This window comes from Serinus canaria, chromosome 10, assembly GCF_022539315.1.
Source record: "Serinus canaria isolate serCan28SL12 chromosome 10, serCan2020, whole genome shotgun sequence".
In the NCBI taxonomy this organism is placed as follows: Eukaryota; Metazoa; Chordata; class Aves; order Passeriformes; family Fringillidae; genus Serinus; species Serinus canaria.
Window position 1 is genome coordinate 1,332,540 of NC_066324.1, and position 25,472 is coordinate 1,358,011.

General features: G+C 52.4%; 1 protein-coding gene across 5 annotated transcripts; it reads right to left on the reverse strand.

Moving 5' to 3' along the window:
• Positions 1–4,446: 4,446 nt before the first annotated feature.
• Positions 4,447–24,787, reverse strand: KIF23 (kinesin family member 23). Of its 5 annotated transcripts, none has more exons than XM_050978286.1 (24): positions 24,705–24,787; positions 23,871–23,931; positions 22,663–22,791; positions 21,598–21,703; positions 20,455–20,591; positions 19,598–19,707; positions 18,046–18,216; positions 16,959–17,000; positions 16,000–16,112; positions 15,660–15,781; positions 15,178–15,280; positions 14,806–14,885; positions 14,603–14,722; positions 13,581–13,740; positions 12,665–12,832; positions 12,290–12,447; positions 11,872–12,045; positions 10,451–10,630; positions 9,222–9,509; positions 7,713–7,943; positions 6,627–6,709; positions 6,207–6,288; positions 5,896–5,966; positions 4,447–5,115 (listed from the first exon to the last, which is right to left on the reverse strand). In XM_050978286.1, exons 1-24 carry the CDS (start codon positions 24,713–24,715, stop codon positions 5,100–5,102), a joined length of 2,916 nt encoding a protein of 971 aa, XP_050834243.1. In that variant the 5' UTR covers positions 24,716–24,787; the 3' UTR covers positions 4,447–5,099. The 5 variants fall into 5 exon arrangements, with proteins under 5 accessions (XP_050834243.1, XP_050834242.1, XP_050834244.1 ...); XM_050978285.1 differs by having other exon boundaries at positions 23,871–23,934; positions 24,705–24,780; XM_050978287.1 differs by lacking the exon at positions 16,959–17,000 and having other exon boundaries at positions 23,871–23,934; positions 24,705–24,781.
• Positions 24,788–25,472: the final 685 nt, after the last annotated feature.

Consider the following 25,472-nt stretch of genomic DNA (forward strand, 5'->3'; position numbering starts at 1 on the left):
GCCCCAAACCAAGATAAAAGGGACAAGAAGCTCCAGGGATTTGTACCTGGAAGGGCTGAGCTGTCCCATTCCCAAGGAAAACCAGGATTTCCCAAGGAAAACCCGGATTTCCCCCTATTTTTAAATCCAGGCTCTTCCATGGCCATCCCACCCCGCTGACATTCCAACCTTTCCACCCGACCTATGGATCAGCATTCCTGGCAAAGCAGCGGTTCCAAAAAACCCCAAAGCAAAACCCTTAAATTGCACTTTAATTGGATTTTCCAGAGGGTTATTAGGAAATGTTTCCAATCAAGGAGTAAATTGGGATTGTAATAAAATATTCCATAAATATTTACATTGGCCCTGGCTCCACTTGAAAAGCAGGGATATTTTTCCCTCCTGGACACGCTGCCAAAGGAGCCGGTTGGAAATCCAAGGTCTCGGAGTCGCTTTGTTCCCATCCGGGAATGATCAGAGGGGGTTTTCCCCCCAGATTCCACCTGGAAAGATTCCAGGTGCATCCCAGGTAAGTCTCGGGATCCAGGTGGGACGAGCAGAGGGAGCAGAGGAGGGAAAAGTCCCCAAAGCTGCGGCACATCCCAAGGAATTTACGAGCTGTGTGGGGTGGGCAGGGCTCCAGCTCCATCCCCTCTGGATCCAGATCCAAAGGAACGGTCTGGTTCCACGGGATGAGGCTTTAATCAGGTGTGGATCAAGGAATTTCCCGGGAGGAATTCAAGCCAGGCTTTGTTTGCTGTGACCCCGGGCCGGCCCCTCCTGCCCTACTGAACTCGTTACCTGCTGGAATCCCGGGATTCAAGAGGGATCAGGGAAAACTTTCCTGCTTTTCCAGAGAAGCTGTTCTGTCTGTTGGAGCACAGAGGAAGGGGAGGTTTTTTCCAGCATGGAAAAAAAAGCAGCTGGATGAATGGGAAGGGTTAGGAAAACACTCCTAAGGCAGGGATGAGCAATCCATGAAATATCCCATGGATTAATCGGATCCCAGGGAAACAGAGCTGGAGAGGGATGGGGATGCTCCGGGGTCACGGCCAGGCAGGAGGATCCTCATCCAGGATATCCACTGGAGGGAAACCTTGGAAAAATCAGGACAGGCTTCCCAGAGAAGCTGTGGGTGAATCCTTGGAAGTGCCCAAGGTCAGGTTGGATGGGAATTGGAACAAGCTGGGATAGGGGAAGGGATTGGATGGGATTGAAGATTTGGGAATAAAAATCAGGACCCCAGGATTCGGGAACAAAAATCAGGATCCTGGATTTAGGAAGGAAAGTTCAAGGATTAGGAAGGAAAACTGGGAGCCCAGGGTTTAGGATAAAAGATTGGGATCCCAGATCTAAGAACAAAACATAGGAGCCAAAGGTTTGGGAATAAAAGTTGGGAGCAAAAATTTCAGAGCCCAAGCTCTGGAAGGAAAAATTTGGAGCCCAGATTTGGGAGGAAAAATTCCGAGCCCAAGGTTTAGGAGCCAAAATCAGGAGCCAAAAGTTTAGGAGTTAAAATTGGCATTCCCGAGCTCAAAAGGCTGGAAAACCCAATGGAAGTGGCTGGGAACACAAGAAGCAGGAAGGAATCCCGGGTGGAAAATTCGGGATTCCAGCGAGCCCTCGGAGCTGCCAGTGGCACCGGGAGTTTCCCGGCTCCGGCCGCATCCCGGTGCTCCGTTCCCATGGAGCAGCCACTTGGCAGCTCCCAACAGCTGAGGATATTCCCATTTTCTCCGTCCTTTCCATAATCCCGAGGGACGGAGCCAATTGGCTCTGCCAGGGCTGACGGATGGGAGCCGACAGCGTCGCTTCCCATTAGGATTATTTCTGGGAATTCACACCGGGATGGCTCCGGCAGGCGCTCCCAGCTCCCACTGCCTGGAACAGTCGGGGAATGCGGGAAAAGCCGGGATGGGAACATTGACTGGCACCAAGGAGAAATCCTGCCGGGAATGAAGGCTTGGGGTGGGATTTTAAAGAAATCCTACTGGGAATGAAGGCTTGGGGTGGGATTTTAGGAAAAGAGCGGAATTCCAGGCAAGGAATTCCAAGGTGGTTTGGCCAGAATGTGGAAATCATTCCCTGGGACACTTGAAGGCATTTTAAGGACACTGGGGACAGATCCATGGATGGGAATGGCATGGAATGCTGTGGGTGGGGAGGGATTAAATCCCACCCCATTCCATGGGCAGGGAACCTCCCACCATCCCAGGGTGCTCCAATCCCCATCCATTCCGGCCTGGAACATTCCAGGGATCCAGAGGCAGCCACAGCTTCTCTGGGAATTCCACCCCAGCCCCTCCCAGGGGACAATCCCTTCCCAGTATTCCATCTAAATCCCCTTTTCCATTCCCAGTGTCCTGTCCCTCCATCCCTTATCCCAAGCCCCTTTCCAGGGAACTCCTTTTTCCTGCTTGTTTTTTTCCAGGATGAGGGAAAGAGCATTCCCAGCTGGAATGCTGGGATGGGGTTGGATGGGAGTTTGGGACACGGAGGTGGGAAGGGCCAGACCGGGACTGACTCCCGAGAGCAGCGATCCCTTCCCAAGGGATGGGATCAAACCCATGCTACATATCCATGGAATGCCGCGAGCTGGGAACGAGCTGGGATTGGCAGCGGATCCAAGGAGGCTTTTCCATGGTTTGCTGGAAAACAGGGATGGGAATCCCGGTGCCACACTGACACCTCCTGGAGAAAGCGCTCCTTGCAATTCCAGCGCTCCAGGGATGGATTTTTGGGATCAACGCTTGGATTTTGCTGCCCACTTTGTCCTGATAAAGGAGGTTGGGATAAAGGGATATTTCCCGGGAATCAAAGGGATTGGGACCAGGATCTGCCTGGGAAAACCTGGAGATCTTGGAGCTGCAAATCCAGGATTTCCCCTCCAGCCGGCCCCGTCTGCCGGGGCTTGGGAGGAAAACAAAACAAAGGAAAGAAAAAATGGAAATAAAATCGGAATTAAAATTAAAATAGTCAAAATAAGAAGAAAAAGTTGGAAAATAAAAATTAAATAAAAAATTAAAACTGGCAAAAATAAGAATAAAAATAAAAATAAAATTAAAATTTTAAAAATAATTAAAATAAGAAGAAAAAATTTAAAAATAAAAAAATTGAAATTAATTAAAAATAAGGATAAAAACAAAAAATAAAAGTAAAATAAAATTACAAAAAATAAAATTATAAAATCCAAGGGAGCTGATCCAGAATTCCCAGTGTTTCCAGCCTTTACCTGTATCCAAGCCATCTCCACGAGCGTCAGTTCCTCGTGTATCCCAGTTTTCCACAGGAATATTCCCACCGGGATAATGGAACCCAAATCCCAGAGATGGCTCCTCGTTAACCATTAATGACCTCATTAAATCCCACAGATAAATCCTTCCCTCAGTTTTCCATCATCCCCAGTGGTTATCCCCATCCCAATCCCAATCCCTCCAGGGGGGCAGGAAGAGGTTTGGGAGCAGGGAAGCTGCCCAGGCTGGGATTTCCCAAGGAGTCATTCCCTGTCCCAGGGCAGAGCCTGATTCCCGCTGGGAAAGGCTTGGGAAGCAGCGCCATTCCCGGAGTTTATCCCTATCCCTATCCCAATCCCAATCCCAATCCCAGTCCCGACCGCCCTGCAGCAGGAGGCGGGAGGAGGGATGGGAGCAGGGATATTCCCAGGAGCCATTCCCTGTCCCAGGGCAGGGGCAGGCTCGGGAAGCGGCGCCATTCCCGCGGTTTTCCTGCCCCATCTAGCGGCGCTCCGGGAGAGCTGCTTCCCACGGATCCAGCCGGGAGAAGCCTCTGGAGCTCATGGAATTCTGAGGGGCTGGAAAACTCTCCCTTTGTCCCCCCCTGAGCTCTGGAGTCACAGCAGGGGAAGCTCCTGGAGAAATTCCAGAGGAGATCCCGGAGCTGCTCAGGAGCCAGGCTGGGAGAGCTGGGAATGTTCACCTGGAGAAAGGAAATATCCAGGGAGAGCCCAGAGCCCTTTCTAGGGCCTGAAGGGGCTCCAGGAAAGCTGGAGAGGGACTGGGACAGGGATGGAGGGACAGGAGCCAGGGAATGGCTCCCAGTGCCAGAGGGCAGGGATGGGTGGGATCTTGGGAATTAGGAATTCCTGGCTGGGCTGGAAGCAGCTGGGGCTGCCCCTGGATCCCTGGAATATCCAATGCCAGCGTGGAGCAGCCTGGGATAGTGGGAAGTGTCCCTGCTCTTCCAATCCCAATCCAAGCCATTCTGGGATTTGAGGATCCCAAACCTCGGGAAGAAAAGCTTTTCCATGGGCTGGAACCCTTGGATCGAGGCAATCCCTCGAAATGTCCCCAAATTCCCCTTGCAGAGACCTGAGGGCAAAATTGTCCCAACCCCACCTCAGGATCCAAGCGGATCCCGGGATTTACCATCCCCAAAAAACGCCTCTGATCCCAGCTTTCTGCCAAGCCAGGGTAGCCGCTCCCCTTGGAATTCCCTAAAAGCCAGGAAGAGGGTTTGGAATAAAAGGATTTATTAACCACCTTGCAGGGAACATACAGACAGCCAACTCTCACCCTACCTGTGAAAACATCCCTTCCCACCCCCATTCCCACATGGAAAACATTCCAGAATTCCCTCACGCCCCAAAGCAGCTGGGATGTGAATCCCCACCGCTCCCAGGATTTTGGGAGACTCTGGAATGTTCTGACAGCTCAGTGACACACTTAAATACTCCAAATTCATTCTTGCCAGAAGAAATCCCAATTCCCAAGGTTTTTCCTGCTTCCAGTAAAATCGGGAATGGCCAAGAACACCCTTAAAGTGCTGGACTGCAGCTCGGAATAGCAGCGGTTGGGTCTCCCAAAAGAGATGGATTTGGGATTGAAAGACTGGGAAAACTCTGGAAAAGGCCCCCAGGGAAAAGCCTGCTGGCGCTGTCTGTACGGACCCAGCTCCGTCTGGAATCCCAGAGGGACCTTTAGGATTTCCCTGCATCTATGGAAAAGGACAGATCCATCCAGGAGCTCTTTGGGATCACCAATGGAACCATTTCCCAGCTTCCCTAAAAAACCTCTGGGAATGAGCACAAAGCAGTTCCTGAGGAGCAGCGGCAGCAGAGCATTCCTCAGGCTGGGAAAATCCGGGATTCCAGCAGGAACAGTTCAGGGCTTCCTGCGCCTGCAGTGGGAAAGAGCCACAGAGAACCTTCAGGATTCATCCGGAGGAATTCTGGGAGCAGCCAACTCCTCATTCCCAGGATTTTGCACTCCCAGTTCCCACACACACCTCCTAAAAAAATCCAACGTTTAATCCAAGGAAACTCCAAAAAATCCGGTGTTTTCCTTGGATTTTTAGGTAGCAGGAGCAGCAAACAAAGTTGGATTCCAATTCCTCAATCCCCTCTTCCCACAGGGAGTTGGAATTTCCCAATGGACAACAGGAGCAAGAGGTTAAAGGGGCAGGAGAGGGAATCCAGGGCATTCCTGCTGCCATTCCTGACCCTACTCCAGCAGCAAAGTTGGGGGGGAACACATTCCTGAATTTTGGAAGTTGTCAGGAAAGAATTCCAGGAGCACCTCCTTGGGCCGGTCACGGAGCTGGAATTCCCAGGGATGCCTTATGAATAATTTGGGAAAGAGGGAATTCTCCAGGCTTCCTTAGTGGTTCCATAATTATGCAGTTGGAATTTTAGCAGGAATTCCATCACAATTCCCTCCTCCCACAGGGAAATGGAGTCCTGAGAAACGGGAATTTCCCAATCCCGAGAAACTGGAATTTCCCAATGGACAACGTGAGCAAGAGGTTAAAGGGGCAGGAGAGGGAATCCAGGGCATTCCCACAGCCATTCCAGATGTTCCACTTGGGAATGCAAACCTGATGTGGGAAGGGCAGCAAAGCCAGGGGGAAAGCATTCCCAAAGTTTGGAAGTCGTCGGGAAAGAATTCCAGGAGCACTCACTTGGGCTGGGCGTGGTGCTGGAATCCCGGTCCCAGCGCCGATCCCGCCCTCATCTCCACGGCCACGGAACACTGGGAACACACCAGAGTCAGGATCCGCTGCTTCCCACCATTCCCAGCTCCCAGCATTCCCAAATCCTCATCCAGAGGGGTTTGGATCCCCAGCCCCGGAATATCCGAGGCCGGGCTGGACGGAGCAGCCCGGGATAGCGGGAAGTGCCCATGGAATGGCTGGATTGGGGTGAGCTGAAGTTCCCTCCCAACCCGAGCCAGGCCAGCATTCCAGGATCCAGGGTGACATTCCCGGCTCACCCTGGTTTCCACGTCCGTCCATTCCGAGTCCGCGGCATCCCCGGCAGGGTCGGGATTGGGAGGGGACGAGCGGCGCTTCCGCCTGGAACGGGAATTCGTGGGATTACACCACAAACCTCATGGAATTTGCCACATTCCAACACTGGGAAACCCCTCTATTCTTCCTTAATAAATCTGGGATCCGGCAGCTCCAGCGTCCATAAATTTCTCCAAGTTTATGGGATTTCAAGTTGGATGTTCCCATTGGATCATCCAGCCTGGAAGAAGTTCCACGCACACACCGGGAATCCCACAATTCCAGAAGCCCAAATGAGAGGTTCCATCATGGGAACCTTGGGAATTCCAGGACTGCTGAAGCCCAAAATCAAGGTTCCACGACTGGAATTTTGGGAATTCCAGGATTCCAGAGGCCGGACTCACCCGGTGGGAGATTCCTGCTTGAGGGTCTCGATGTCCGTGAACTGCACGGCCTGGCCCCCACCCCTGGTCTTGAACACGTCCCCCTGGAATGGGAAAAGGACAAGGAAAAGCGGGATTGGGACAGGAACAACACTGGGATCCATCCCAGAATTCCAGCCCAAAGAGATACCCACACAAATAAGCTCCTCCCATTTCACTGCCAATGGATTTTTGCCTTTTTCCACAGGAAAATCCACAAATAGTGGGATCCCAAAAATCATGGGATCCACACAAATACTGCAATCCCGTAAACCATAGGATTCACAAATCATGGAATACGAGGAATAATGGGATTCATGGACCCTGAGATCCACAAATCCCGGGATCCATGAATCATGGGAGCCAACCGTGAAAGCGCCAAACTAAATTTCAGCAATTCCAAAGCAACATTCCCAAGATTCCCACAATTCCCAAGGTCACTTTGATGAGCTCAGTCTGGATCTCAACATTGCCCCTGGCCCGGAGCACCGAGTGCCACATCCAGGAATTCCTTGGAAATTTAAACAAAATTTCAGTGATTCCAATGCAACGTTCCCAACATTCCCAAGGTCACTTTGATGAGCTCGGTCTGGATCTCAGCCTTGCCTGGAGCCTGGAGGAATTCCTTGGGTAATTTTAAGGAAATTTCAGCAATTCCAATAACATTCCCAAGGTCACTTTGATGAGCTCTGGATCTCAGCCGTGCCCCCAGCCCGGATCACCGAGCGCCACATTTATCCAGGAACTCCTTGGGTAATTTTAAGGAAATTTCAGCAATTCCAATAACATTCCCAAGGTCACTTTGATGAGCTCTGGATCTCAGCCGTGCCCCCAGCCCGGATCACCGAGCGCCACATTTATCCAGGAACTCCTTGGGTAATTTTAAGGAAATTTCAGCAATTCCAATAACATTCCCAAGGTCACTTTGATGAGCTCTGGATCTCAGCCGTGCCCCCAGCCCGGATCACCGAGCGCCACATTTATCCAGGAATTCCTCGGGTCATTCTAACGAAATTCCAGCAATTCCCACGCAATGTTCCCAGCATTCCCAGCATTCCCAAGAGTCACCTTGATGAGCTTGGTCTGGATCTCCCCGTCGGAGGCGAGCTCCTGGTGGGTCAGCAGGTAGCGGTCGCAGCGGGCCAGGGCGCGCTCGCTGGGCGCCCCCACCGTGATGGCCCTGGGCACGCGCGGCTGCAGCAGCGTCTCCGTGGGCACGTGGGACGGCGGCCGGTGATCCACCCAGCGCTCCCCGGCACTGCGGGAACGCCGCGCCCGCAGCGGAGCCACCGGAGTGCTCTGGGAATGATGGGAGAGTGGGAATGAGAACAGGGATCCACCCAGCGCTCCCCGGCACTGCGGGAACGCCGCGCCCGCAGCGGAGCCACCGGAGTGCTCTGGGAATGATGGGAACGGGTAATGAGAACGGGGAATGGGAATGGGGAATGGGCACGGGGATCCACCCAGCGTTCCCCGGCACTGCGGGAACGCCGCGGCCGCAGCGGCACTACTGGAGTGCTCTGGGAATGATGGGAACGGGGAATGAGAACAGGGAATGGGCATGGGAACGGGGAATGAGAACAGGGAACGGGAATGGGGAATGGGCACAGGGATCCACCCAGCACTCCCCAGCACTGCGGGAACGCCGCGGCCGCAGCGGAGCCACCGCAGTGCTCTGGGAATTATGGGAACGGGGAATGAGAACAGGGAACGGGAACAGGGAATGGGAAAAGGAGCAGGCACAGGGAATAGGAACAGGGACCCACCCAGTGCTCTTCGGCAATGCGGGAGCGCCGTGACCGCACCACCAGAGCGCTCTGGGAATGGGAATGATGGGAATGGGGAATGAGAACAGGGAATGGGCACTGGGAATGAATGGGCACAGGGAATGGAGGGGGTGGGTGTGTGGGAAAGATGAAAGTTTGGTCCTTGGGTTGGATCCTGAGGGCACCACCAAGAGCTTGGCATCAAATTATCTGTGGAACATTCCAGGCCAATTCCCATTTAACGGAAATTTTATCCCAGTGTTGTCCAATCTGTCACATTCCTTTAAGTCTCCTCACGTTTGGGAGAGCTCCTCCCAAATTTCCAAACCCACACCACCAGCCCAAGGGATTGTCCTGCTCAGTTTTCCTAAAGTGCTCTTGGACTGAATCCTCAAGGAGCCAGATAATTCATGGAATCAGAGCTCCCAGTTTAATGGGAATTAGGGAATGGAATTAAAGCTGAGGCACACAAGAGGTTTATCCAAGGAATGTTTCCAGGCAGGAGAAGCTCCCAGAAGAACCTTGGAAGCTGGGAAATTGCAGGAGGGATTGGAGGAGACACGAGGGAGAGGGAAAGGAAGAGGGAAATGCCAGGAAAAGGGAAAGGGAAACACCAGGGAAAAGGGAAACACCAGGGAAAAACATGAGGACGCCCACGGCTAGAGCAGAGTGTGGCCACCTCAGAGCTCCCTAAAAGTGGGAATTCTCAGCTTCCAAGGAAGCTCCAAACATCAGGGACAGCTCTACTCTACGTTAGGCCGAGGACAGAGGAGCTTTAGGCCAGGCTGAGCCCCACTAGGCCAGGACTAACCCTGCAGCACGGATCCTCTTCCTGCTCTAGCTCCTCTCTATCCCTGGGCACCTCCAGCACTCGGCTCCAGCACATCCCTCTCCTCCTGGCAGGGCTGGGCCAGGCCGAGCCTGGCTCTGCTCCAGCTTTATTCCTGGATTTGGGAATGCTGGCTGGCTGGCAGGAAGGGCCCCTCTGCTCCCACTCCAGCACACAGGAGGCCACAGAGATGCTGCTGCAGGAGTTGGAGCGCCGGGGCACCCGCGGGGCCACCCGGCTGTCCCCGAGCTCAGCGGGGTCTCCACAGCTCTGGGGAGAAGGGAGAGAGCAGTGAGACACGGGAGACTCCAAGCAAACAGGGACTGACAAATCCAGGGAATTCCCGTTCCTGCGGGTATCAGGAGGTGGGAGAATGGATGAAGAACAAAGAGAAGAAAAGGAATTCAAGCTGCTCCAAGTCTGGGCTCCAATCTTAGCTCTGGGGAGAAGGGAGAGAGCAGTGAGACACGGGAGACTCCAAGCAAACAGGGACAGACAAATCCAGGGATTTCCCGTTCCTGGGGATATCAGGAGGTGGGAGAATGGATGAAGAAGGAACAGGACACAGGGAATTCAAGCTGCTCCAACTCAGGGCTCAACCTTCAGCAGGGACATCACAGCTCTGGAGGGAGGGGAAACACCAGTGGGACACAGGAGGCGTCGTGCAGTCAAACAGGGACAGACGGGTCCAGGGATTTCCTGTCCCCATGGATATCGGGAGGTGGGAGAATGGATCAACCATGAGCAGAGACAAGACAAGGAATTCAAGGTGCTCCAGCTCAGGGCTCAAACTTCAGCAGGGACACCGCAGCTCTGGGAAGAAGGGAAGCATCAGTGAGACACAGGGAGAGACAGGTCCAGGGATTTCCCGTTCCTGCGGATATCAGGAGGTGGGAAAATGGATGAAGAACAAAGAGAAGAAAAGGAATTCAAGCTGCTCCAAGTCTGGGCTCCAGCCTTAGCTCTGGGGAGAAGGGAGAGGTCAGTGAGACACGGGAGACTCCAAGCAAACAGGGACAGACAAATCCAGGGATTTCCTGTTCCTAAGGATATCAGGAGGTGGGAGAATGGAAGAAGGAAAAAACAGCAGACAAGGAACTCAAAGCAAGCTGCTCCAACCCTGTGCTCGGGGGCTACTACTGTCTAAAATCCCTGCACTTCATCCCTAAAAACGCTGTTTCCTAAATCCAGCAGGTCTGGGAGCGACTCACGGGAGCAGGGGAAGGAGACACGGATCTCGGGAGAGGCTTTTCCCGCTCCCTTTCCCGGGATGGCCTCTCTGGCCTCTCAGCTCTGGGCTCGGTGACGATGGCCTTGAGCTGCTTCAGCTTCTCATCCTTCACCCACAGCTTGTTCTGCATCTCCAGCTGCTTGGCTGCCACCCGCCGCTCCTGCAGGGACAGGGAAATCCATGGAAAACGTGGAATTGCTGAGGCTGCAAAACCTGCCAGGATCAGCCAGGCCAGCCTGGAGCCCTGAGTGCCACGTCCAGGAGTTCCTTGGATACCTGCAGGATGGGGATTCCAAACCTCCCCAGCAGTTCCAATGTTTACAACCTTTTCCATGAGGGAATTTTCCCAGTATCCAACCTGAGCCTGCCCTGGCACAGCCTGAGGCTGTTCCCTCTCCTCCTGTCCTTGTTTCCTGGGAGCAGAGCCCAACCCTCCCTGCCCTTTTCTTCCTCTCCTTCCCTTCCTTCCCAAACCTTCCCTTCCCTCCCTCAATCCTGTCCTCCCCCTCAACCTTCCCCCCCCTCAAGTCCCCGCAACGGCCGGGCCCGTCCCGGACACCTGCGAAAAGGCCGGTAACCTGGCCCGCGCACGCACAAAGCCGGTTCAGTCCGGACATAAAATTCCGGGGAACGGAACGTACTTGCACAGTTCCGTTGGGGACGTCCCTTCCTCAAATGCCTGGTCCTCAACGTCCATCGAAATTTAATGGCAACTTTGCCACCTGGCGCCCTTTCCCTTCCCTCAAATTCCTTTTCCTTCTCCTCCCCTCAAATTCCTTTTCCTTCCCTTCCCTCAAATTCCTTTTCCCTTCCCTTCCCTCAAATTCCTTTTCCCTTCCCTTCCCTCAAATTCCTTTTCCTTTCCCTTCCCTCAAATTCCTTTTCCTTCCCTTCCCTCAAATTCCTTTTCCTTTCCCTTCCCTCAAATTCCTTTTCCCTTCCCTTCCCTCCAGGAAAGGCCAGGGGGCCGGGCCCGGCCAGCAAAGGCACGGGCCGGCCCGGCCAGCAAAAGGATCGGGGCCGACGGCCGCGGCCCGAAATAGAAGGGGCCGGAACTGGCCCGAAAAGGCAGGGTAAAGGAACGAGGAAAGAAAAGGAAGGGGGAAAGGACGGGGGGGAACTCTCAATTCCTTTTCCCTTCTCCTTCCCTGCCTCAAGTCCTTTTCCCTTCCCTTCCCTCAAATTCCTTTTCCCTTCCCTTCCCTCAAATTCCTTTTCCCTTCCCTTCCCTTGAGCAGAGCCACCCAAGAACCTCCACAAGGCCAAAGAGGAATTTCCAGCCAGGAATCCCCCACAAACACCAACCAAACCAACAAACCCCCTCCCTTAAGACCTCCCCGCACCCCAGATCCCCAAATTCCCGATGCCTTGATCCCGCTTTCCCCCCATTCCTGCACTCACACATTCCTTCTCCCACTTGAGGGAGGTCTCGGCCACCATTCCCTGCAGCCTGGCCTCCAGCCTCCTCTTGTCCGACGCCTGACGCTGCAGCTTCTGGCTCTTGCTCTCCAGCTCCTGCTGCAGGTTCCTCTTGTCCTCCTCGTAAATCGTGGCTGTCTTCTCCAAAATCTCGATCTGCAGGAAGAGAGCAACGGTTTGGGTGGGAACACAACCTCCTAATCCAGGAATCCCTGCTTGTATTTCCCGGGAAATCTCAATTTTCAATTCTAAATTTTGCTGCTTTAAAAGCCTCACCTCGTAAAAAAGCCAGCAAATTTTCAGCAAAAGTTCCCTCCAAAATATTTATTCCTGATAGCAAGGAATTTGCCAATAATCCATTAAAAAAAAGGGATTTGTGCTCCAAAACGACCCAACTGACCTTGTACTCCAAGGTTTTAATCTTCTTCTCCAGCCGTTCCAGCTCCGTCTTCTGCCCACTTATAGTTTTCTCCTTCTCAGCCAGTTTTCCTTGGATGTAATTTTCCTTGGATGCAACACTGGAGTCAAATTCTTGCAGCATTGTTTTAAAGGCAAGAACTGGAAGAGAATTCGGATATTTCCTATTTTATCTTTAATCCCTTATCCCCAAAACATCCAAACCTCTGCCTTCCCCAACAAATTTAAAATTCCTCAAAAAAAGGTTGAAACACTCAATCTAAACAAGAAAATTGAGGCAAGGGGGATCCTTTGAGGAATAATAAGGGCACCAAACCTGAGTTTTGCCCTGATGTTTCAATTTGGGGCAAATTCCTACCGTTTTTGGCAAATTCCTCTGTCAGCATCTGCCTCATTTTGTGGCGCTGCTCCAGGGCCTCGATCAGCTTTGGGAGCGTTTGGTCGTCGTTGATGTCCAGGAGCTCGCAGGGAGGCAGGGGAGGGAAGCTCTGGAAGAACAGCTCGGCAGCAGATGGCTCCTCTGGTCCTGCAGGATGGGAAAATTCCAATGGGCAAGGGGCAGGATCGTGGAAAACCGGGAATGATCGATGGGAGCTAGGGGTTTCCAAAGAGGTGATGGATGGGAAAGGATTCAGTGTGACATCCCGGATTCCTTGTTTTACTAAAAGCAGGTCCTGAACATCCAGGAACACCCCAGAATTTCCTTGGCACAATTTCCTGTCAGGAGCTGAAATATTGGGATCGTGGATTCATTGGAAACCTCCACAGGGACCCTGCAGAGGGAAGAGCAGCAGCTCCCAGGGCACTGAGGTTCAGCTTGACACAGTTAAGGCTCAGTGGAAGTGGTTTAAAATTTAATTCCCAGCCTTTAATTCCTAACAGAAAACTCAGCTGGAATCATGGAATGGTTTGGGTTGGAAAGGAACTTAAAGTGATCCTGTTCCATGGGCAGGGACACCTCCCACTGTCCCACATTCCAGCCTGGCCTTGGACACTTCCAGGGATCCAGAGGCAGCCACAGATACGCCAGGAATTCCAGCCCATCGCCTCCCCACCCTCACAGCCTGGAATTCCTTCCCAATATCCCACCCAAATTTCCCATTTTCTAATTTAAAGCCATTCCCTGTGCGCTGCCCCTCCGTCCCTTATCCCAATCCCTTCCCCAGCCCTCCTGGAGCCCCTTCAAGCCCTGGAAGGCTCTCTAAACTTTCCCTGAATCCTTCCCTTTCCCAGGTGGACGTTCCCAGGGCAGAGCCCCCCACTCCAGCCCTCACCTGCTCCCACGGGGCCGCCCCTGAGCTCCAGCTTGCGGGACAGCTCCTCCCGGAATGCCTGGTTCCGGAGGCGCCGCCCCGGCGTCAGCCCGCACAGGGGCCGGTCCAGGGGCCGGGCCACCTCCACCTCCTGGGTCATCTCTGCAAAACGCATCACTTGCTGCAAGAAAACAGGGAAAATCCGCCAGGAGCACCCGGAGCCGGGACTGGGAGCAGTGGGAAAGGAGGAATCATCCGGCTGAAAGCGCACGGGGCTCCCAGCCTCGGGTCGGGATCATCCCGAAACCTCCCCAACAAGGTGCCACAAAAGCTTGGGCAGAGACAGCTGGGATTCTTGGAACAGGAGGGATTAAACACCCAAATATGGCTCCATGGAATTCTGTGAGGAAGGAAAACCTTTCCCACTTCCCAAGCAAGGAGCGGGTGTTATATGAACGGCAAAAACAAAACTTGGGGAGCAGATTTATCCCACACAATTAAAATTGAAGGGCTCAAAAAACAATTACAATTCTTTATAGCTCTTGGAGTGCAAGAATCCAGGAAAAAACAGGAAAAGAAGAGCAGGAGGGAATGGAAAAAGGGAATTCACCAAGAATTCTGTGAGGAAGGAAAACCTTTCCCACTTTCCAAGCAAGGAGCAGGTGTATGAATAGCAAAAACAAGGTTTGGGGAGCAGATTTATCCCACACAATCATAATGGAAGGGCTCAAAAAACAATTACAATTCTTTATAGCTCTTGGAGTGCAAGAATCCAGGAAAAAACAGGAAAAGAAGAGCAGGAGGGAATGGAAAAAGGGAATTCACCAAGAATTCTGTGAGGAAGGAAAACCTTTCCCACTTTCCAAGCAAGGAGCGGGTGTTATATGAACAGCAAAACCAAAACTTGGGGAGCAGATTTATCCCACACAATTAAAATTGAAGGGCTCAAAAAACAATTATAATCCTTTATAGCTCTTGGAATACAAGAATCCAGGGAAAAACAGGAAAAGAAGAGCAGGAGGGAATGGAAAAAGGGAATTTACCAGGCTTTCCTCGTAGTCCTCAGCTTTGGGATTCACACACACGATCATCCGAACTTTCCCTTCTCCATCGAAATAGTTCTTGAAGAGATGGGTCAGTTTGGAATCTCGGTACGGAACCATCTGGGAATGAAGGCCAGGGAAAGCCCGTGAGTTTTCCTCTTGCAGGTGATGGAATCCAGGATCACCAGGGAAGGGCTGCCCACCTTGTTTGTCCCGTACAGTTGGTTTTCTCGCAGAACCTCGATGCACGTCCTCAGGGTCATCAGGGACTGGTTGATATTCCCTAAAAAAGGCAAACACAAGGCAAAGTAACTCCATGAGCAGCCCTTGGATCGCGCTCCCAGATTAGTCAGAAGAATAAATTGCCTAATTAACGATATTTGTTAATAATTGCTCTAATTAACTGAAGTGGCAGAAGTGCTGCTGCAAACTTGTGGGAAGATTTGAGGTCATCAAATCCTAACTGATCCTAACAGAGCACTTCAAGAATCCCTGGGATTCCTCCCTAGGAGACAGGATTAGCAGGAGCTTAATTAGCAGGGTTAATTAGCAGGGGGGCTCCAGGGGGTTCCTACCTGCCTCCCGCAGTCTGTTCCCCTCGGCTTTGGTCCTGTTGGTTCTCTCGCTTCCCGCCAGATCCACCAGGGACAGCTGGCTCAGGGTGATCTGCTCCTTCTCCTGGGACACACAAGAAATCCTGGATCCCTCCAGATTCCCCCTAAAGGGCTGGGGGACACCTCACCCCAAAACCCACTCCCAAAGAATGCGTTGGATACAGAGGGGTTGGCACAGCCCAAACAGCAGCACAGCTTTTTTTGGGAAGTCTGGCAGATCCCTTCTGCCTCGGGCCATGGATTCAAAGCTGTTGGACCATTCCAATTCCCCACATTTCAGATTCCCAAACCAAGGAAAAGGTGAAAACCACAGGAATCCGCAGCTTCACCCTCAATTTCAACACCGGACTTTGTGATTAACTCTGTCACCACCGGACTTGAGGCACGGCAGCTGTTCCCAAGGCAAATCCCATAAAATCCTCCCGGGACTGGCGGGAGCTCACCTGGAGCACGTTGTCCCCATCAGCATCCAGAGGAGCCTGTGCCAGTTTGATGATGAACACCGAGTGGGAGCGGCTGGATTCCCGGTTCAGCTGCGTGTTGGCGATCCGCCGCTTCTTCTGCCCTGCTCAGACACCCCAAAATTCCCAAAATTCCTGCAGCTTTCCCACAGCCCCCTCCAGCATCAGGGCTGTGGGATGCTGGGAAGGGCTGGGAATGGGGAGGCCCTAAATGGGGAGAAGCTGTGGATGCTCCATCCCAAGGATGGGGCCGATCCAGCGGAATTTCCCTGCTCTGAAGGTGCTGGGATGTGGGATCAGCCCCGAATTCCAAGATTTTTACCTCTCCAAAAGACTTCAAAAGCTTCCTCTGTGGATTTGACCTCCACTTCGGTGCAGCCCGTCACGTACATGTTGTGGTTCTGGTCTTCCCGAAGGATTTTGGACTGGGGAGGTCTTTGGGAGAGTGGGAAAGAGGGGGAAAAAAATTCCAAATAAATCCCAGTGGAGGGGAGTTCTCTGCGCAGCTTCCTGCCATGCGGATTTTCTTGGAGAGCAAAATTCAGGGGGAAAAGGTCAAAAATTGGAGGGAAAAATGGTCAAAAATTCCGAGGGAAAATTGACAAAATTCAGAGGGGGGAAAAATCAGAATTTGGAGGGAAAATGTCACAAGTCTGAGGGGAAAAGGTCAAAATTCTGAGGGGAAGAAGCCCAAAAATGTTAAATCCTGAGGGGAGAATAATCCAAAATTCTGAGGGGAAAATGGTCAAAATTCAGGGGGGAAAATGGTCAAAGTTCTGAGGGAAAATGGACAAAATTCAGAGGGGGAAAAAAAAATCAGAATTCCGAGGGAAAAAGGTCAAAAATTCCGAGGGAAAAAGGTCAAAAATTCCGAGGGAAAAAGGTCAAAAATTCCGAGGGAAAAAGGTCAAAAATTCCGAGGGGGAAAAAAATCGCAGTTTGGAGGGAAAATGTCACAAGTCTGAGGGGAAAAGGTGAAAATCCAGGGAGAAAAGGTCAAAATCCGGAGGGAAAAGGTCAATTATCCATCCAAAAGATGGAAGGGGGAATACAGGACATGGACACACAGCCAGGATTAGTGACACTCCAGCTACTGCTCTAATTAGCAGCTATTTAATTGCGATTAATTGCTTTGGTGGCAGCTATTGCTTTTCTACAAGCACACAGAAGCAAGGAGAGCATCCTAGATTTCCTAGGAAAGCAAGGAAAGGCGGGGAATTTTCTGCTTCTATTTAAGGAAAACAGCACTGGAATAACGGGAACAAGACATGGGACACATACACAAAGTCTCCATTTCTCACAGGAGTGTTGCAATTGTTCCACCTACCAAAAAAATGGGGAAAAAATATTAAATCCTTGATTTCTGCCTCAAATCTTTCCATGCTGCAGCTTCCAGGGGGACAAACAATCCCGGATTTTTTTTTTTTTTTTTTAGGATGGGCTTTGGGAATAAACACCTTTTTTTATTTTTTTTTAAAAAAATTATTTTAATGGTTAAAATTTTAATCGAAATTTTATTGTTAAAAAAAAACCCCATTTTATTTTAAAATGCTTTAAAGCCATTAATGTTTAAACACTGAATGGTTTTAAAGCATTCCCAGAGATTCAAAATCTTCTGGAATGAAGACCCTGGAGACAGCTCCCAGTTTGCCTTGCCCTCATTAGTCTTTGTTAATCAACCACTCCTTAATTAATACAGGACAGAGGGGCTCCTTTAATGGAGCTGGAATTTCAATCCATGGATTCCAAGCGGAATTTGCAGAGTTTTCCTACTGGTTTTAGGCATCACAAATGCGCACCTTTGGGAAAAAAAAATCCCTAAAAAATATCCCTGATTTCTGTTTTTATGGGAATTACTGATGTCAAAGTGGAATAACGTGGAAAAATGGAGCACCAAACCAGTGTTTTTCACTGTTTCCAGGGAAAAAAAGCTATGGAATGGCTTGTTCCAAGTTGAGATCACCTGTTAGAACAGACTGGGAATTTAAGTGGGATACCATTGCCTAATTAATTAAATGTTTGCTTGCTAATCACCCAGCCTAACGAGGAAGGGAGCGCCTTGGCCATCAGTACTGAAACATTCCCGCCTGGAACCCTTTCCACCTGTGTCTCACAGGGATTCCCAGGAATTCTGAGCCAAGCTCACCGAGGTCAGAACCGAACAACCAGGGTGGACATCCTACAGAATGCTCCCAGGCCTGGGAATATGGGAATTCCCAAACTCCTTGGGCGTGGTGGATGTGGGAATAGGACACAGAGACCCCTCAGCCATCGCTCCCATCCCTCTCCTCTCATCCCAAACCTCTTCCAGCGGCTCGGCGCTGCCTCCCGAGCCCGGGCCGGGCCAATCCCGGAATTCCCAACTCACTTGGGTTTGATGGAGTCGCAGGGAGCCTCCTCCAGCAGGTCGTAGATGTAGTTGTTGTAGATCTCGATGTAGGAGACGAAGACGCCGTAGACGTTGTCCTCGTCCACCTCCTCGGCCCGGCACGGATCCTGCGCGTCGATCATCTCGGCAAACTCGGGATCCAGCTGCCTCCTGCGGGAAACCGGGATCGGGATCGGATGGCATGGGATTCCCGGCAGCCGGGGCAGAGCTGCAGGGCTGGGGGGGGGAAACGCGCAACATTCCGCAAAATTCCCCTTCCCGGGGAGGGGGTCTGTGCAGCGCCAGGAGTCGGAATTCCGTGATCCAGCTGGGGGAATTCCATGGCTGGAATTCCATGATCCAGCTGGGGGAATTCCATGATCCAACTGGGGGAATTCCATGGCTGGAATTCCATTATATGACTGAGGAAATTCCATGATCCAGCTGGGGGAATTCCATGGCTGGAATTCCGTGATCCAGCTGGGGGAATTCCGTGGCTGGAATTCCATGATCCAGCTGGGGGAATTCCATGGCTGGAATTCCATGATCCAACTGGGGGAATTCCATGGCTGGAATTCTGTGATCCAACTGGGGGAATTCCATGGCTGGAATTCTATTATCTAACTAAGGAAATTCCATGATCAAGCTGGGGAATTCCATGGCTGGAATGCCACGATCCAACTGGGGAAAATTCCATGGTGGGAATTCCATGGTCCAGCTGAGGGAGTTCCATGATTGGAATTCCATGATTCAGCTGGGGGAATTCCATGACCCAGCTGAGAAACGTCCATGGCTGGAATTCCATGATCCAGCTGAGGAAATTCCATGTTCCAACTGAGGGAGTTCCATGGTTAGAATTCCATGATGCAACTGAGGGCGTTCCATGGCTGGAATTCCATGATCCAACTGAGGGAGTTCCATGGTTAGAATTCCATGATGCAACTAAGGGAGTTCCATGGCTGGAATTCCACGATCCGGCTGAGGGAATTCCGTGGTTCTATGGAAATATCTCCAAACTGAACTCCACCGGGTTCGGCTGGGAAATCCCAAGCTCAGTTGGGCCAGGCTTCACAGAGCTGGGCTCCAACTCAGCACCAGGGGTTTTGATCATGGCTTGAAAATAAAAACAGGCTGAGCCCAAGTCCTCTCGTCTCAAGAGCTGCTCAAAGCACCTGGAACACACTCACTGCCCATTAATAGTTCACTAATTATTATTATTATTATTATTATTATTATCATTATCATCATCATTATCATTATTATTAATGACCCTACCCATGGACGATATCAACTTGAAGATCCTCTTCAAATTCTGGGGGGAAAAGGCCAAAAAACTCAGGAAAAAAAAAAAGCTATGGAATGGCTTCCTCCAAGATGGAATCTCTTGTTGGACCCGCAGGAATAGATTGGGAATTTCAGCGGGACACAATTATCTCATTAATTAAATATTGGCCAGGTTTTTTTCCTTCATTTCTTCGAGGGAAGAGCCCAAGAGAAGTTGAACCCCATTTCTAGGGAATAAATTCCCTCTGCTATTCCCGGAGTCACTCACTTCCCAGCTGGAGTTTTTGGGGTGGGCAGGGCCTCTCTCCTCTGGCGTTCCAGCAGAGCCTCCACCTCGCTCTGCACTTCCACCCCGTTCTTGTCATCCAGCTTGAAAACCTGAGGGGAAAAACAGGAATTTCGGCCAATTCCAGCATCCAGGTGCTGACCAACAAAGCATTATTTGATTCATTAATTAGTCTGATTAGGCTGGTATTAATTAATTATTGGCACTCGACCCAGCAAGACTTGACAAAAACAATTTGCCAAATGATGTTTTAGAAAAGCTCCCAGGGATGAGAATTCCAGGATTATTTCAGTATATTTTAGGCATCACATGTGCAGACCTTTGGAAAAATATCCCTGATCTCATCAGGAGACAGTTAACTGCTGGTTTTATGGGAATTACTGAAATGAAGTGGAATAATATGGAAAGATGGAGCAGCAAACCAGCGTTTGTCACTGCTTCCAGGGGGGAAAAAAAAAATCTATGGAATGGCTTCCTCCATGTTGAAATCACCCGTTAGGACATCAGGAATAGATTGGGAATTTCAGTGGGATGCCTAATTAATTAAAGATGTGCTTCTTAATCACCCATCCTAACGAGGAAGGGAACACCTTGGCCGTCACTACTGAAACATTCCTGGCTGGATTCCCTCCCGTGCATTTTTAACGGATTGTTCCTAGGATGGGCTTGGGCAATGAGCACCAAACCACTCAATGCTTTAAGAGCATTCCCAGAAATTCAAACCCTTTTGGAACGAGGACCCTGGCGTGGGGTTTTTTTTTTTTTTCCCCCCCTCTTCCAAGCCCTCCAGTGGGAGCTTAGGAGCAGAAATCCCTGGATTTGATGGGGGAGGCACTCACGAATCTCTTGGCCTGGAAGGGGCCGATGCTGTTGAAGATCATGGCCAGGCAGCGGGGCAGGAGCCCCCCATCCCCAGGAGATCCCGTCATGGTGTGGGTCTTCCCGCTGCCCGTCACTCCGTAGGTGAACAGCAGACCTGGGAATGCCGGGAAAAGGGAGAAATCAGCGGGATTGGGGAATAAAAATCCAGCCCGCCTCAAATACTGCACACACCATCCAAAGTGGCCACAGCTGGGAACATCCTTCATCCTTCTCCAAGAAAACAGCCCTGGAATATTCCAGACTGGATGGGCTTGGAGCAGCCCGGGATACTGGAAGGAATTCCCTGCCCATGGAATGGGATGAGCTTTAATGTCCTTCCCATAGAGGAAGTGATGCTTTTTTTGCCATTTGCTGCTTTTTTGGGAGTTGAAAATGCGCATTGCCCAAAATGCTGATTTCACACCTTGCAATTCCAACAAACCATGGGAAAACTTGGGGGAGCAGGGAGAAGGGCCTGGATGCATCACTCATGGAATTCCAGAACGCTTTGGGTGGGAAGGGACCTTAAAGCCAATCCCATTGCCAAAGGCAGGGACACCTCCTGCTAAGCCAGGCTGCTCCAACGACAATTCCATGGCATTGGGATCACTCATTCCCACCCAAACCATCCCAGGATTCCTATCCAGAAAGAGCTTCCAGGGGTGTGGTGTGAGGAGCCACAATTCCAAACAAACCTTGGGAGCACTGGGTCATCCATTCCCACCCAAACCATCCCAGGGTTCCTATCCAGAAAGGGCTTCCAAGGGAATGGCTTCCTCCAAGCCGAAATCTCTTGTTAGAGCAGCAGGAACAGGTTGGGAATTTCAGTGGGATACAATTACCTAATTGATGAAATACTTGCCAATTTTTTTTCCCAATTTTTCCTTCATTTCTTCAAGGGAAGAGCTCAGGAGAATCCCATTCAGTGTGAGGAGCTGAGCCACAATTCCAACCCAACCTCAGGAACCCTGGACCATCCATTCCCACCCAAACCACCCCAGGATTCCCATTCCATAAAGAGCTGCCAGGGGCGTGGCGTGAGCAGCTGAGCCACAGCTCCAGCCAAGCCTTGGGAGCCCAGAATTCCCGGGAATGGGGGCACAGGAGAGGGCTCTGCCCACCGTTCTTGCCCCGGATCAGATCCTCCACCAGGGGCTTGGCCACCACGTCAAAGAGCTCCTTCTGCACCACCAGCGTGCCAAACACCTCCTTGAAGGAATACTGCGTCTGCCAAGAGAGGGAAAACCACCCTGGAATTCCAGCCCCGCCGCCTGGAGGGGCCAGAGGGATCCCATGGAGCGGAGAATTCCCAAAGGGCAGCTAAAAGCTGGAATTTCCTTTCAGCTCCCTCCCCGAATCCAAGTGAAGGAACATCCACCGTGGCCAAAGTGGAGCTGTTCCCTCATGGAATTTTGTTTATTTTGGGTCTTTTCCCAGGCCAGCCGCAGTTTTCAGCCTTGAATTTCAAGCCGGTTTTATTTTTTTAATGAATGATTTTAATTTAAAATTAATTATTTAAATTAACAAATTACTTTAATTTTAAAATTAATTTTAATAATCCTAAATTTCAAACTGCTTTTGTTTTTCGATGAACTATTTTAATAAATGTTTAAACAAATTTTAATTTTTTTGGTGGTCATTTTCCCACCAAAATCCTTCCTTAAGGAAAATAGCTGAATTCCAAATTTCTGGGCAAAACCTCACTTAATTAATATTTCATTAATTAAGCTTTGCCTTATCTAAACCTTTGAAGGCCCCTTAATGCCCTTCCCATAGGAATTTCCCAGCTGAAACTGGAAACAAAATATTCCACTAAGATTCCCACCCGGAGAAGCCGTGGGGTGGATCAGTCTGGGATGGTGGATTCCCAAGGAATGGGATGAGCTTTAAGGTCCTGCCCCTCTATTTGGCAGACCAGGAAGTGATGTTTTTCATCCTAGATGGGTTTTTGGGTGGAAAACCTTCGGATTTTGCACTCTGCAAGTGCCACAAACCACGGGAAACCCTGGGAGAGCGGGAGCGGGATGGAATTCACGGAATTCCAGACCTTTGTGTGGGAAGGGGCCGTAAAGCCAACCCCGATGCCGAGGGCAGGGACACCTCCCGCCAAGCCAGGCTGCTCCACCCGACTCTTCCAGGGGCGGGGGCAGGAATTCCATGGGAATTCCAGGCGGGAATTCGGTTACCTCGCGGTACTCGCCGTTGCGGAACACGCGGTAGCCCTCGGGAGGGTGGATCTGCACCGTGGTGCCGTTGATCACCTCGATGCAGCACTCCTGGTCCGCCCGGCTGAGCGGCCGCACCCGGCAGTACACCTGGGAGGGGGGGAAAAACCGGGAATGAACCGGGAATGAACCGGGCAGTACACCTGGCAGGGGGGAAAAAACCGGGAATAGACCGGGAATGGACCGGGCAGTACACCTGGCGGGGGGGAAAAACTGGGAATGAACCGGGAATGGACCGGGAATTAACCGGGCAGTACACCTGGGAGGGGGGAAAAAAAACGGGAATGAACCGGGAACGGACCGGGAATTAACCGGGCAGTACACCTGGGAGGGGGGAAACACCGGGAATAGACCGGGAATTAACCGGGCAGTACACCTGGCGGGGGGGGAACACCGGGAATGAACCGGGAACGGACCGGGAATGAACCGGGAATGAACCGGGCAGTACCCCTGGGAGGGGGGAACACCGGGAATAGACCGGGAATTAACCGGGCAGTACACCTGGGAGGTGGGGGGAAAACCGGGAATGAACCGGGAACGAACCGGAAATGAACCGGGCAGTACCCCTGGGAGGGGGGAACACCGGGAATAGACCGGGAATTAACCGGGCAGTACACCTGGGAGGTGGGGGGAAAACCGGGAATGAACTGGGAATGAACCGGGAACGGACCGGGCAGTACCCCTGGGAGGGGGAAAACACCGGGAATAAACCAGGAATGAATATGAGAATGAGAGAAACACGGATAAACCGGGAATAAACACGGGAATGAACCGGGCAGTACGCCTGGGATTGGGACACAGGGATAAATCCGGGAATCAACCTGGGATTGGGAAACAGGGATAAATCGGGAAAAAAAATCTGGGAATGAAGCTGGGATTGGGAAACAGGGATAAACCAGGAATAAACCTGGGAATGAAGACAGCAATACAGCTGGAATGAGGGAAAAGGGGATAAACCGGGAATAAACCTGGGATTGGGAAACAGGGATAAACCGGGAACAAATCTGGGAATGAAGCCGGGATTGGGAAACGGGTAAACACGGCAGTACAGCTGGAATGAGAGGTGGGAATGAGGGGGAACAGGGGTAAACCCGGGAATGAAACCGGGAACGAAGCCGGGAATTTGGCGGGGTGGGAAAGGGGGAGCTCGGGACGAGCCGCGCACTCACCCCCACCGGGTCCTTCTGCGTGGGGTTCGTGGCTTTCCTCGGCCGCCGCGGCGTCCTGGCCCTACTGAGAGGAGAGAGCGTGAGGGACACCGGGCACGGCCCCAACGGGACACACCGGGCACGGCCCCAACGGGACACACCGGGCACGGCCCCAACGGGACACACCGGGCACGGCCCCAACGGGACACACCGGGCACGGCCCCAACGGGACACACCGGGCACGGCCCCAGCGGGACACACCGGGAACGGCCCCAGCGGGACACACCGGGCACGGCCCCAGCGGGACACACCGGGCACGGCCCCAGCGGGACACCGGGAACGGCCCCAGCGGGACACACCGGGAACCGCCCCAGCGGGACACCGGGCACGGCCCCAGCGGGACACCGGGCACGGCCCCAGCGGGACACCGGGAACCGCCCCAGCGGGACACACCGGGCACGGCCCCAGCGGGACACACCGGGCACGGCCCCAGCGGGACACACCGGGAACGGCCCCAGCGGGACACACCGGGCACCGCCCCAGCGGGACACACCGGGCACCGCCCCAGCGGGACACACCGGGAACCGCCCCAGCGGGACACCGGGCACGGCCCCAGCGGGACACCGGGCACGGCCCCAGCGGGACACCGGGAACCGAGCACGGCCCGAGGGGAGGCGGGCGGGGGGAGCGGGCCGGGGAGGGGAGCGCCGGGACTGCGCAGGAACCGGGATGGAGCTGAGCTGAGCGCGGCGCCGCCGCCCCCCGGGACCACCTCCCTGGCTGCCCTGCCCTCCCCTCCCCTCCCGTCCCCTCCCGTCCCCTCCCCTGCCGGCCCGGGGCTGCGGAGCCACTCACGCCGCCTTCATGTCGCGGGTGCCGCCGCTGTCGCGACAGGGCCCGGGGCTCGCGCTGCGCCGCTGGCACCGGGCGGCGGCCGCGCGCCCCTGAGATTCAAATCCGACCAATCAGCGAGCGCGGCACCGCTGACGTCGTCACGCACGGCGCGTCACCGTGGCGACGCCGAAAGGGGCGCGGCCCGAGGCGCGGGAGCCCCCTGCTGGTGGCGGTGGTGGGGGAGAGGCCGCGGGTTCGAATCCCGGCCCCGCCCGATCCCGGGGTTTTTTCCCCCCTTTTTATCCGTTTAATTCCAAATTTTCAGGAAAACAGGTGGAATGCAGACGGCTTGCAGGGCCAGGGCTTCCCTGTGTGCCTGCCTGGAGGCGAATGAGTCACTCAGTGAATTCCCAACCCAGTGGAAATGACTGAATTCCCAATCTGTGGAAAATGAGTGAATTCCCAAAGTGTTGGAAATAGTTCCCAAACTGTGGAAACAGCTTCATTCCCAAACTGTGGAAACGGGTTAGTTCCCAACTTGTGGAAAGTGAGTTAATTCCCAATCCGATGGAAATGAGTGAATTCCCAATCAGTTGGAAATAAGTTAATTCCCAACCTGTTGGAAATGATTCCCAACCTGCAGGAAACGAGTTAATTCCCAACCTGATGGAAATTAGTTAATTCCCAACCTGTGGGAAATGATCCGTGGTGGAAAATAACCGTGGAAATGATCCCTGGTGTCGGGACACGTGGGAAAAATCCAGCAGAACAAGTCCAGGGAAAAGCAAA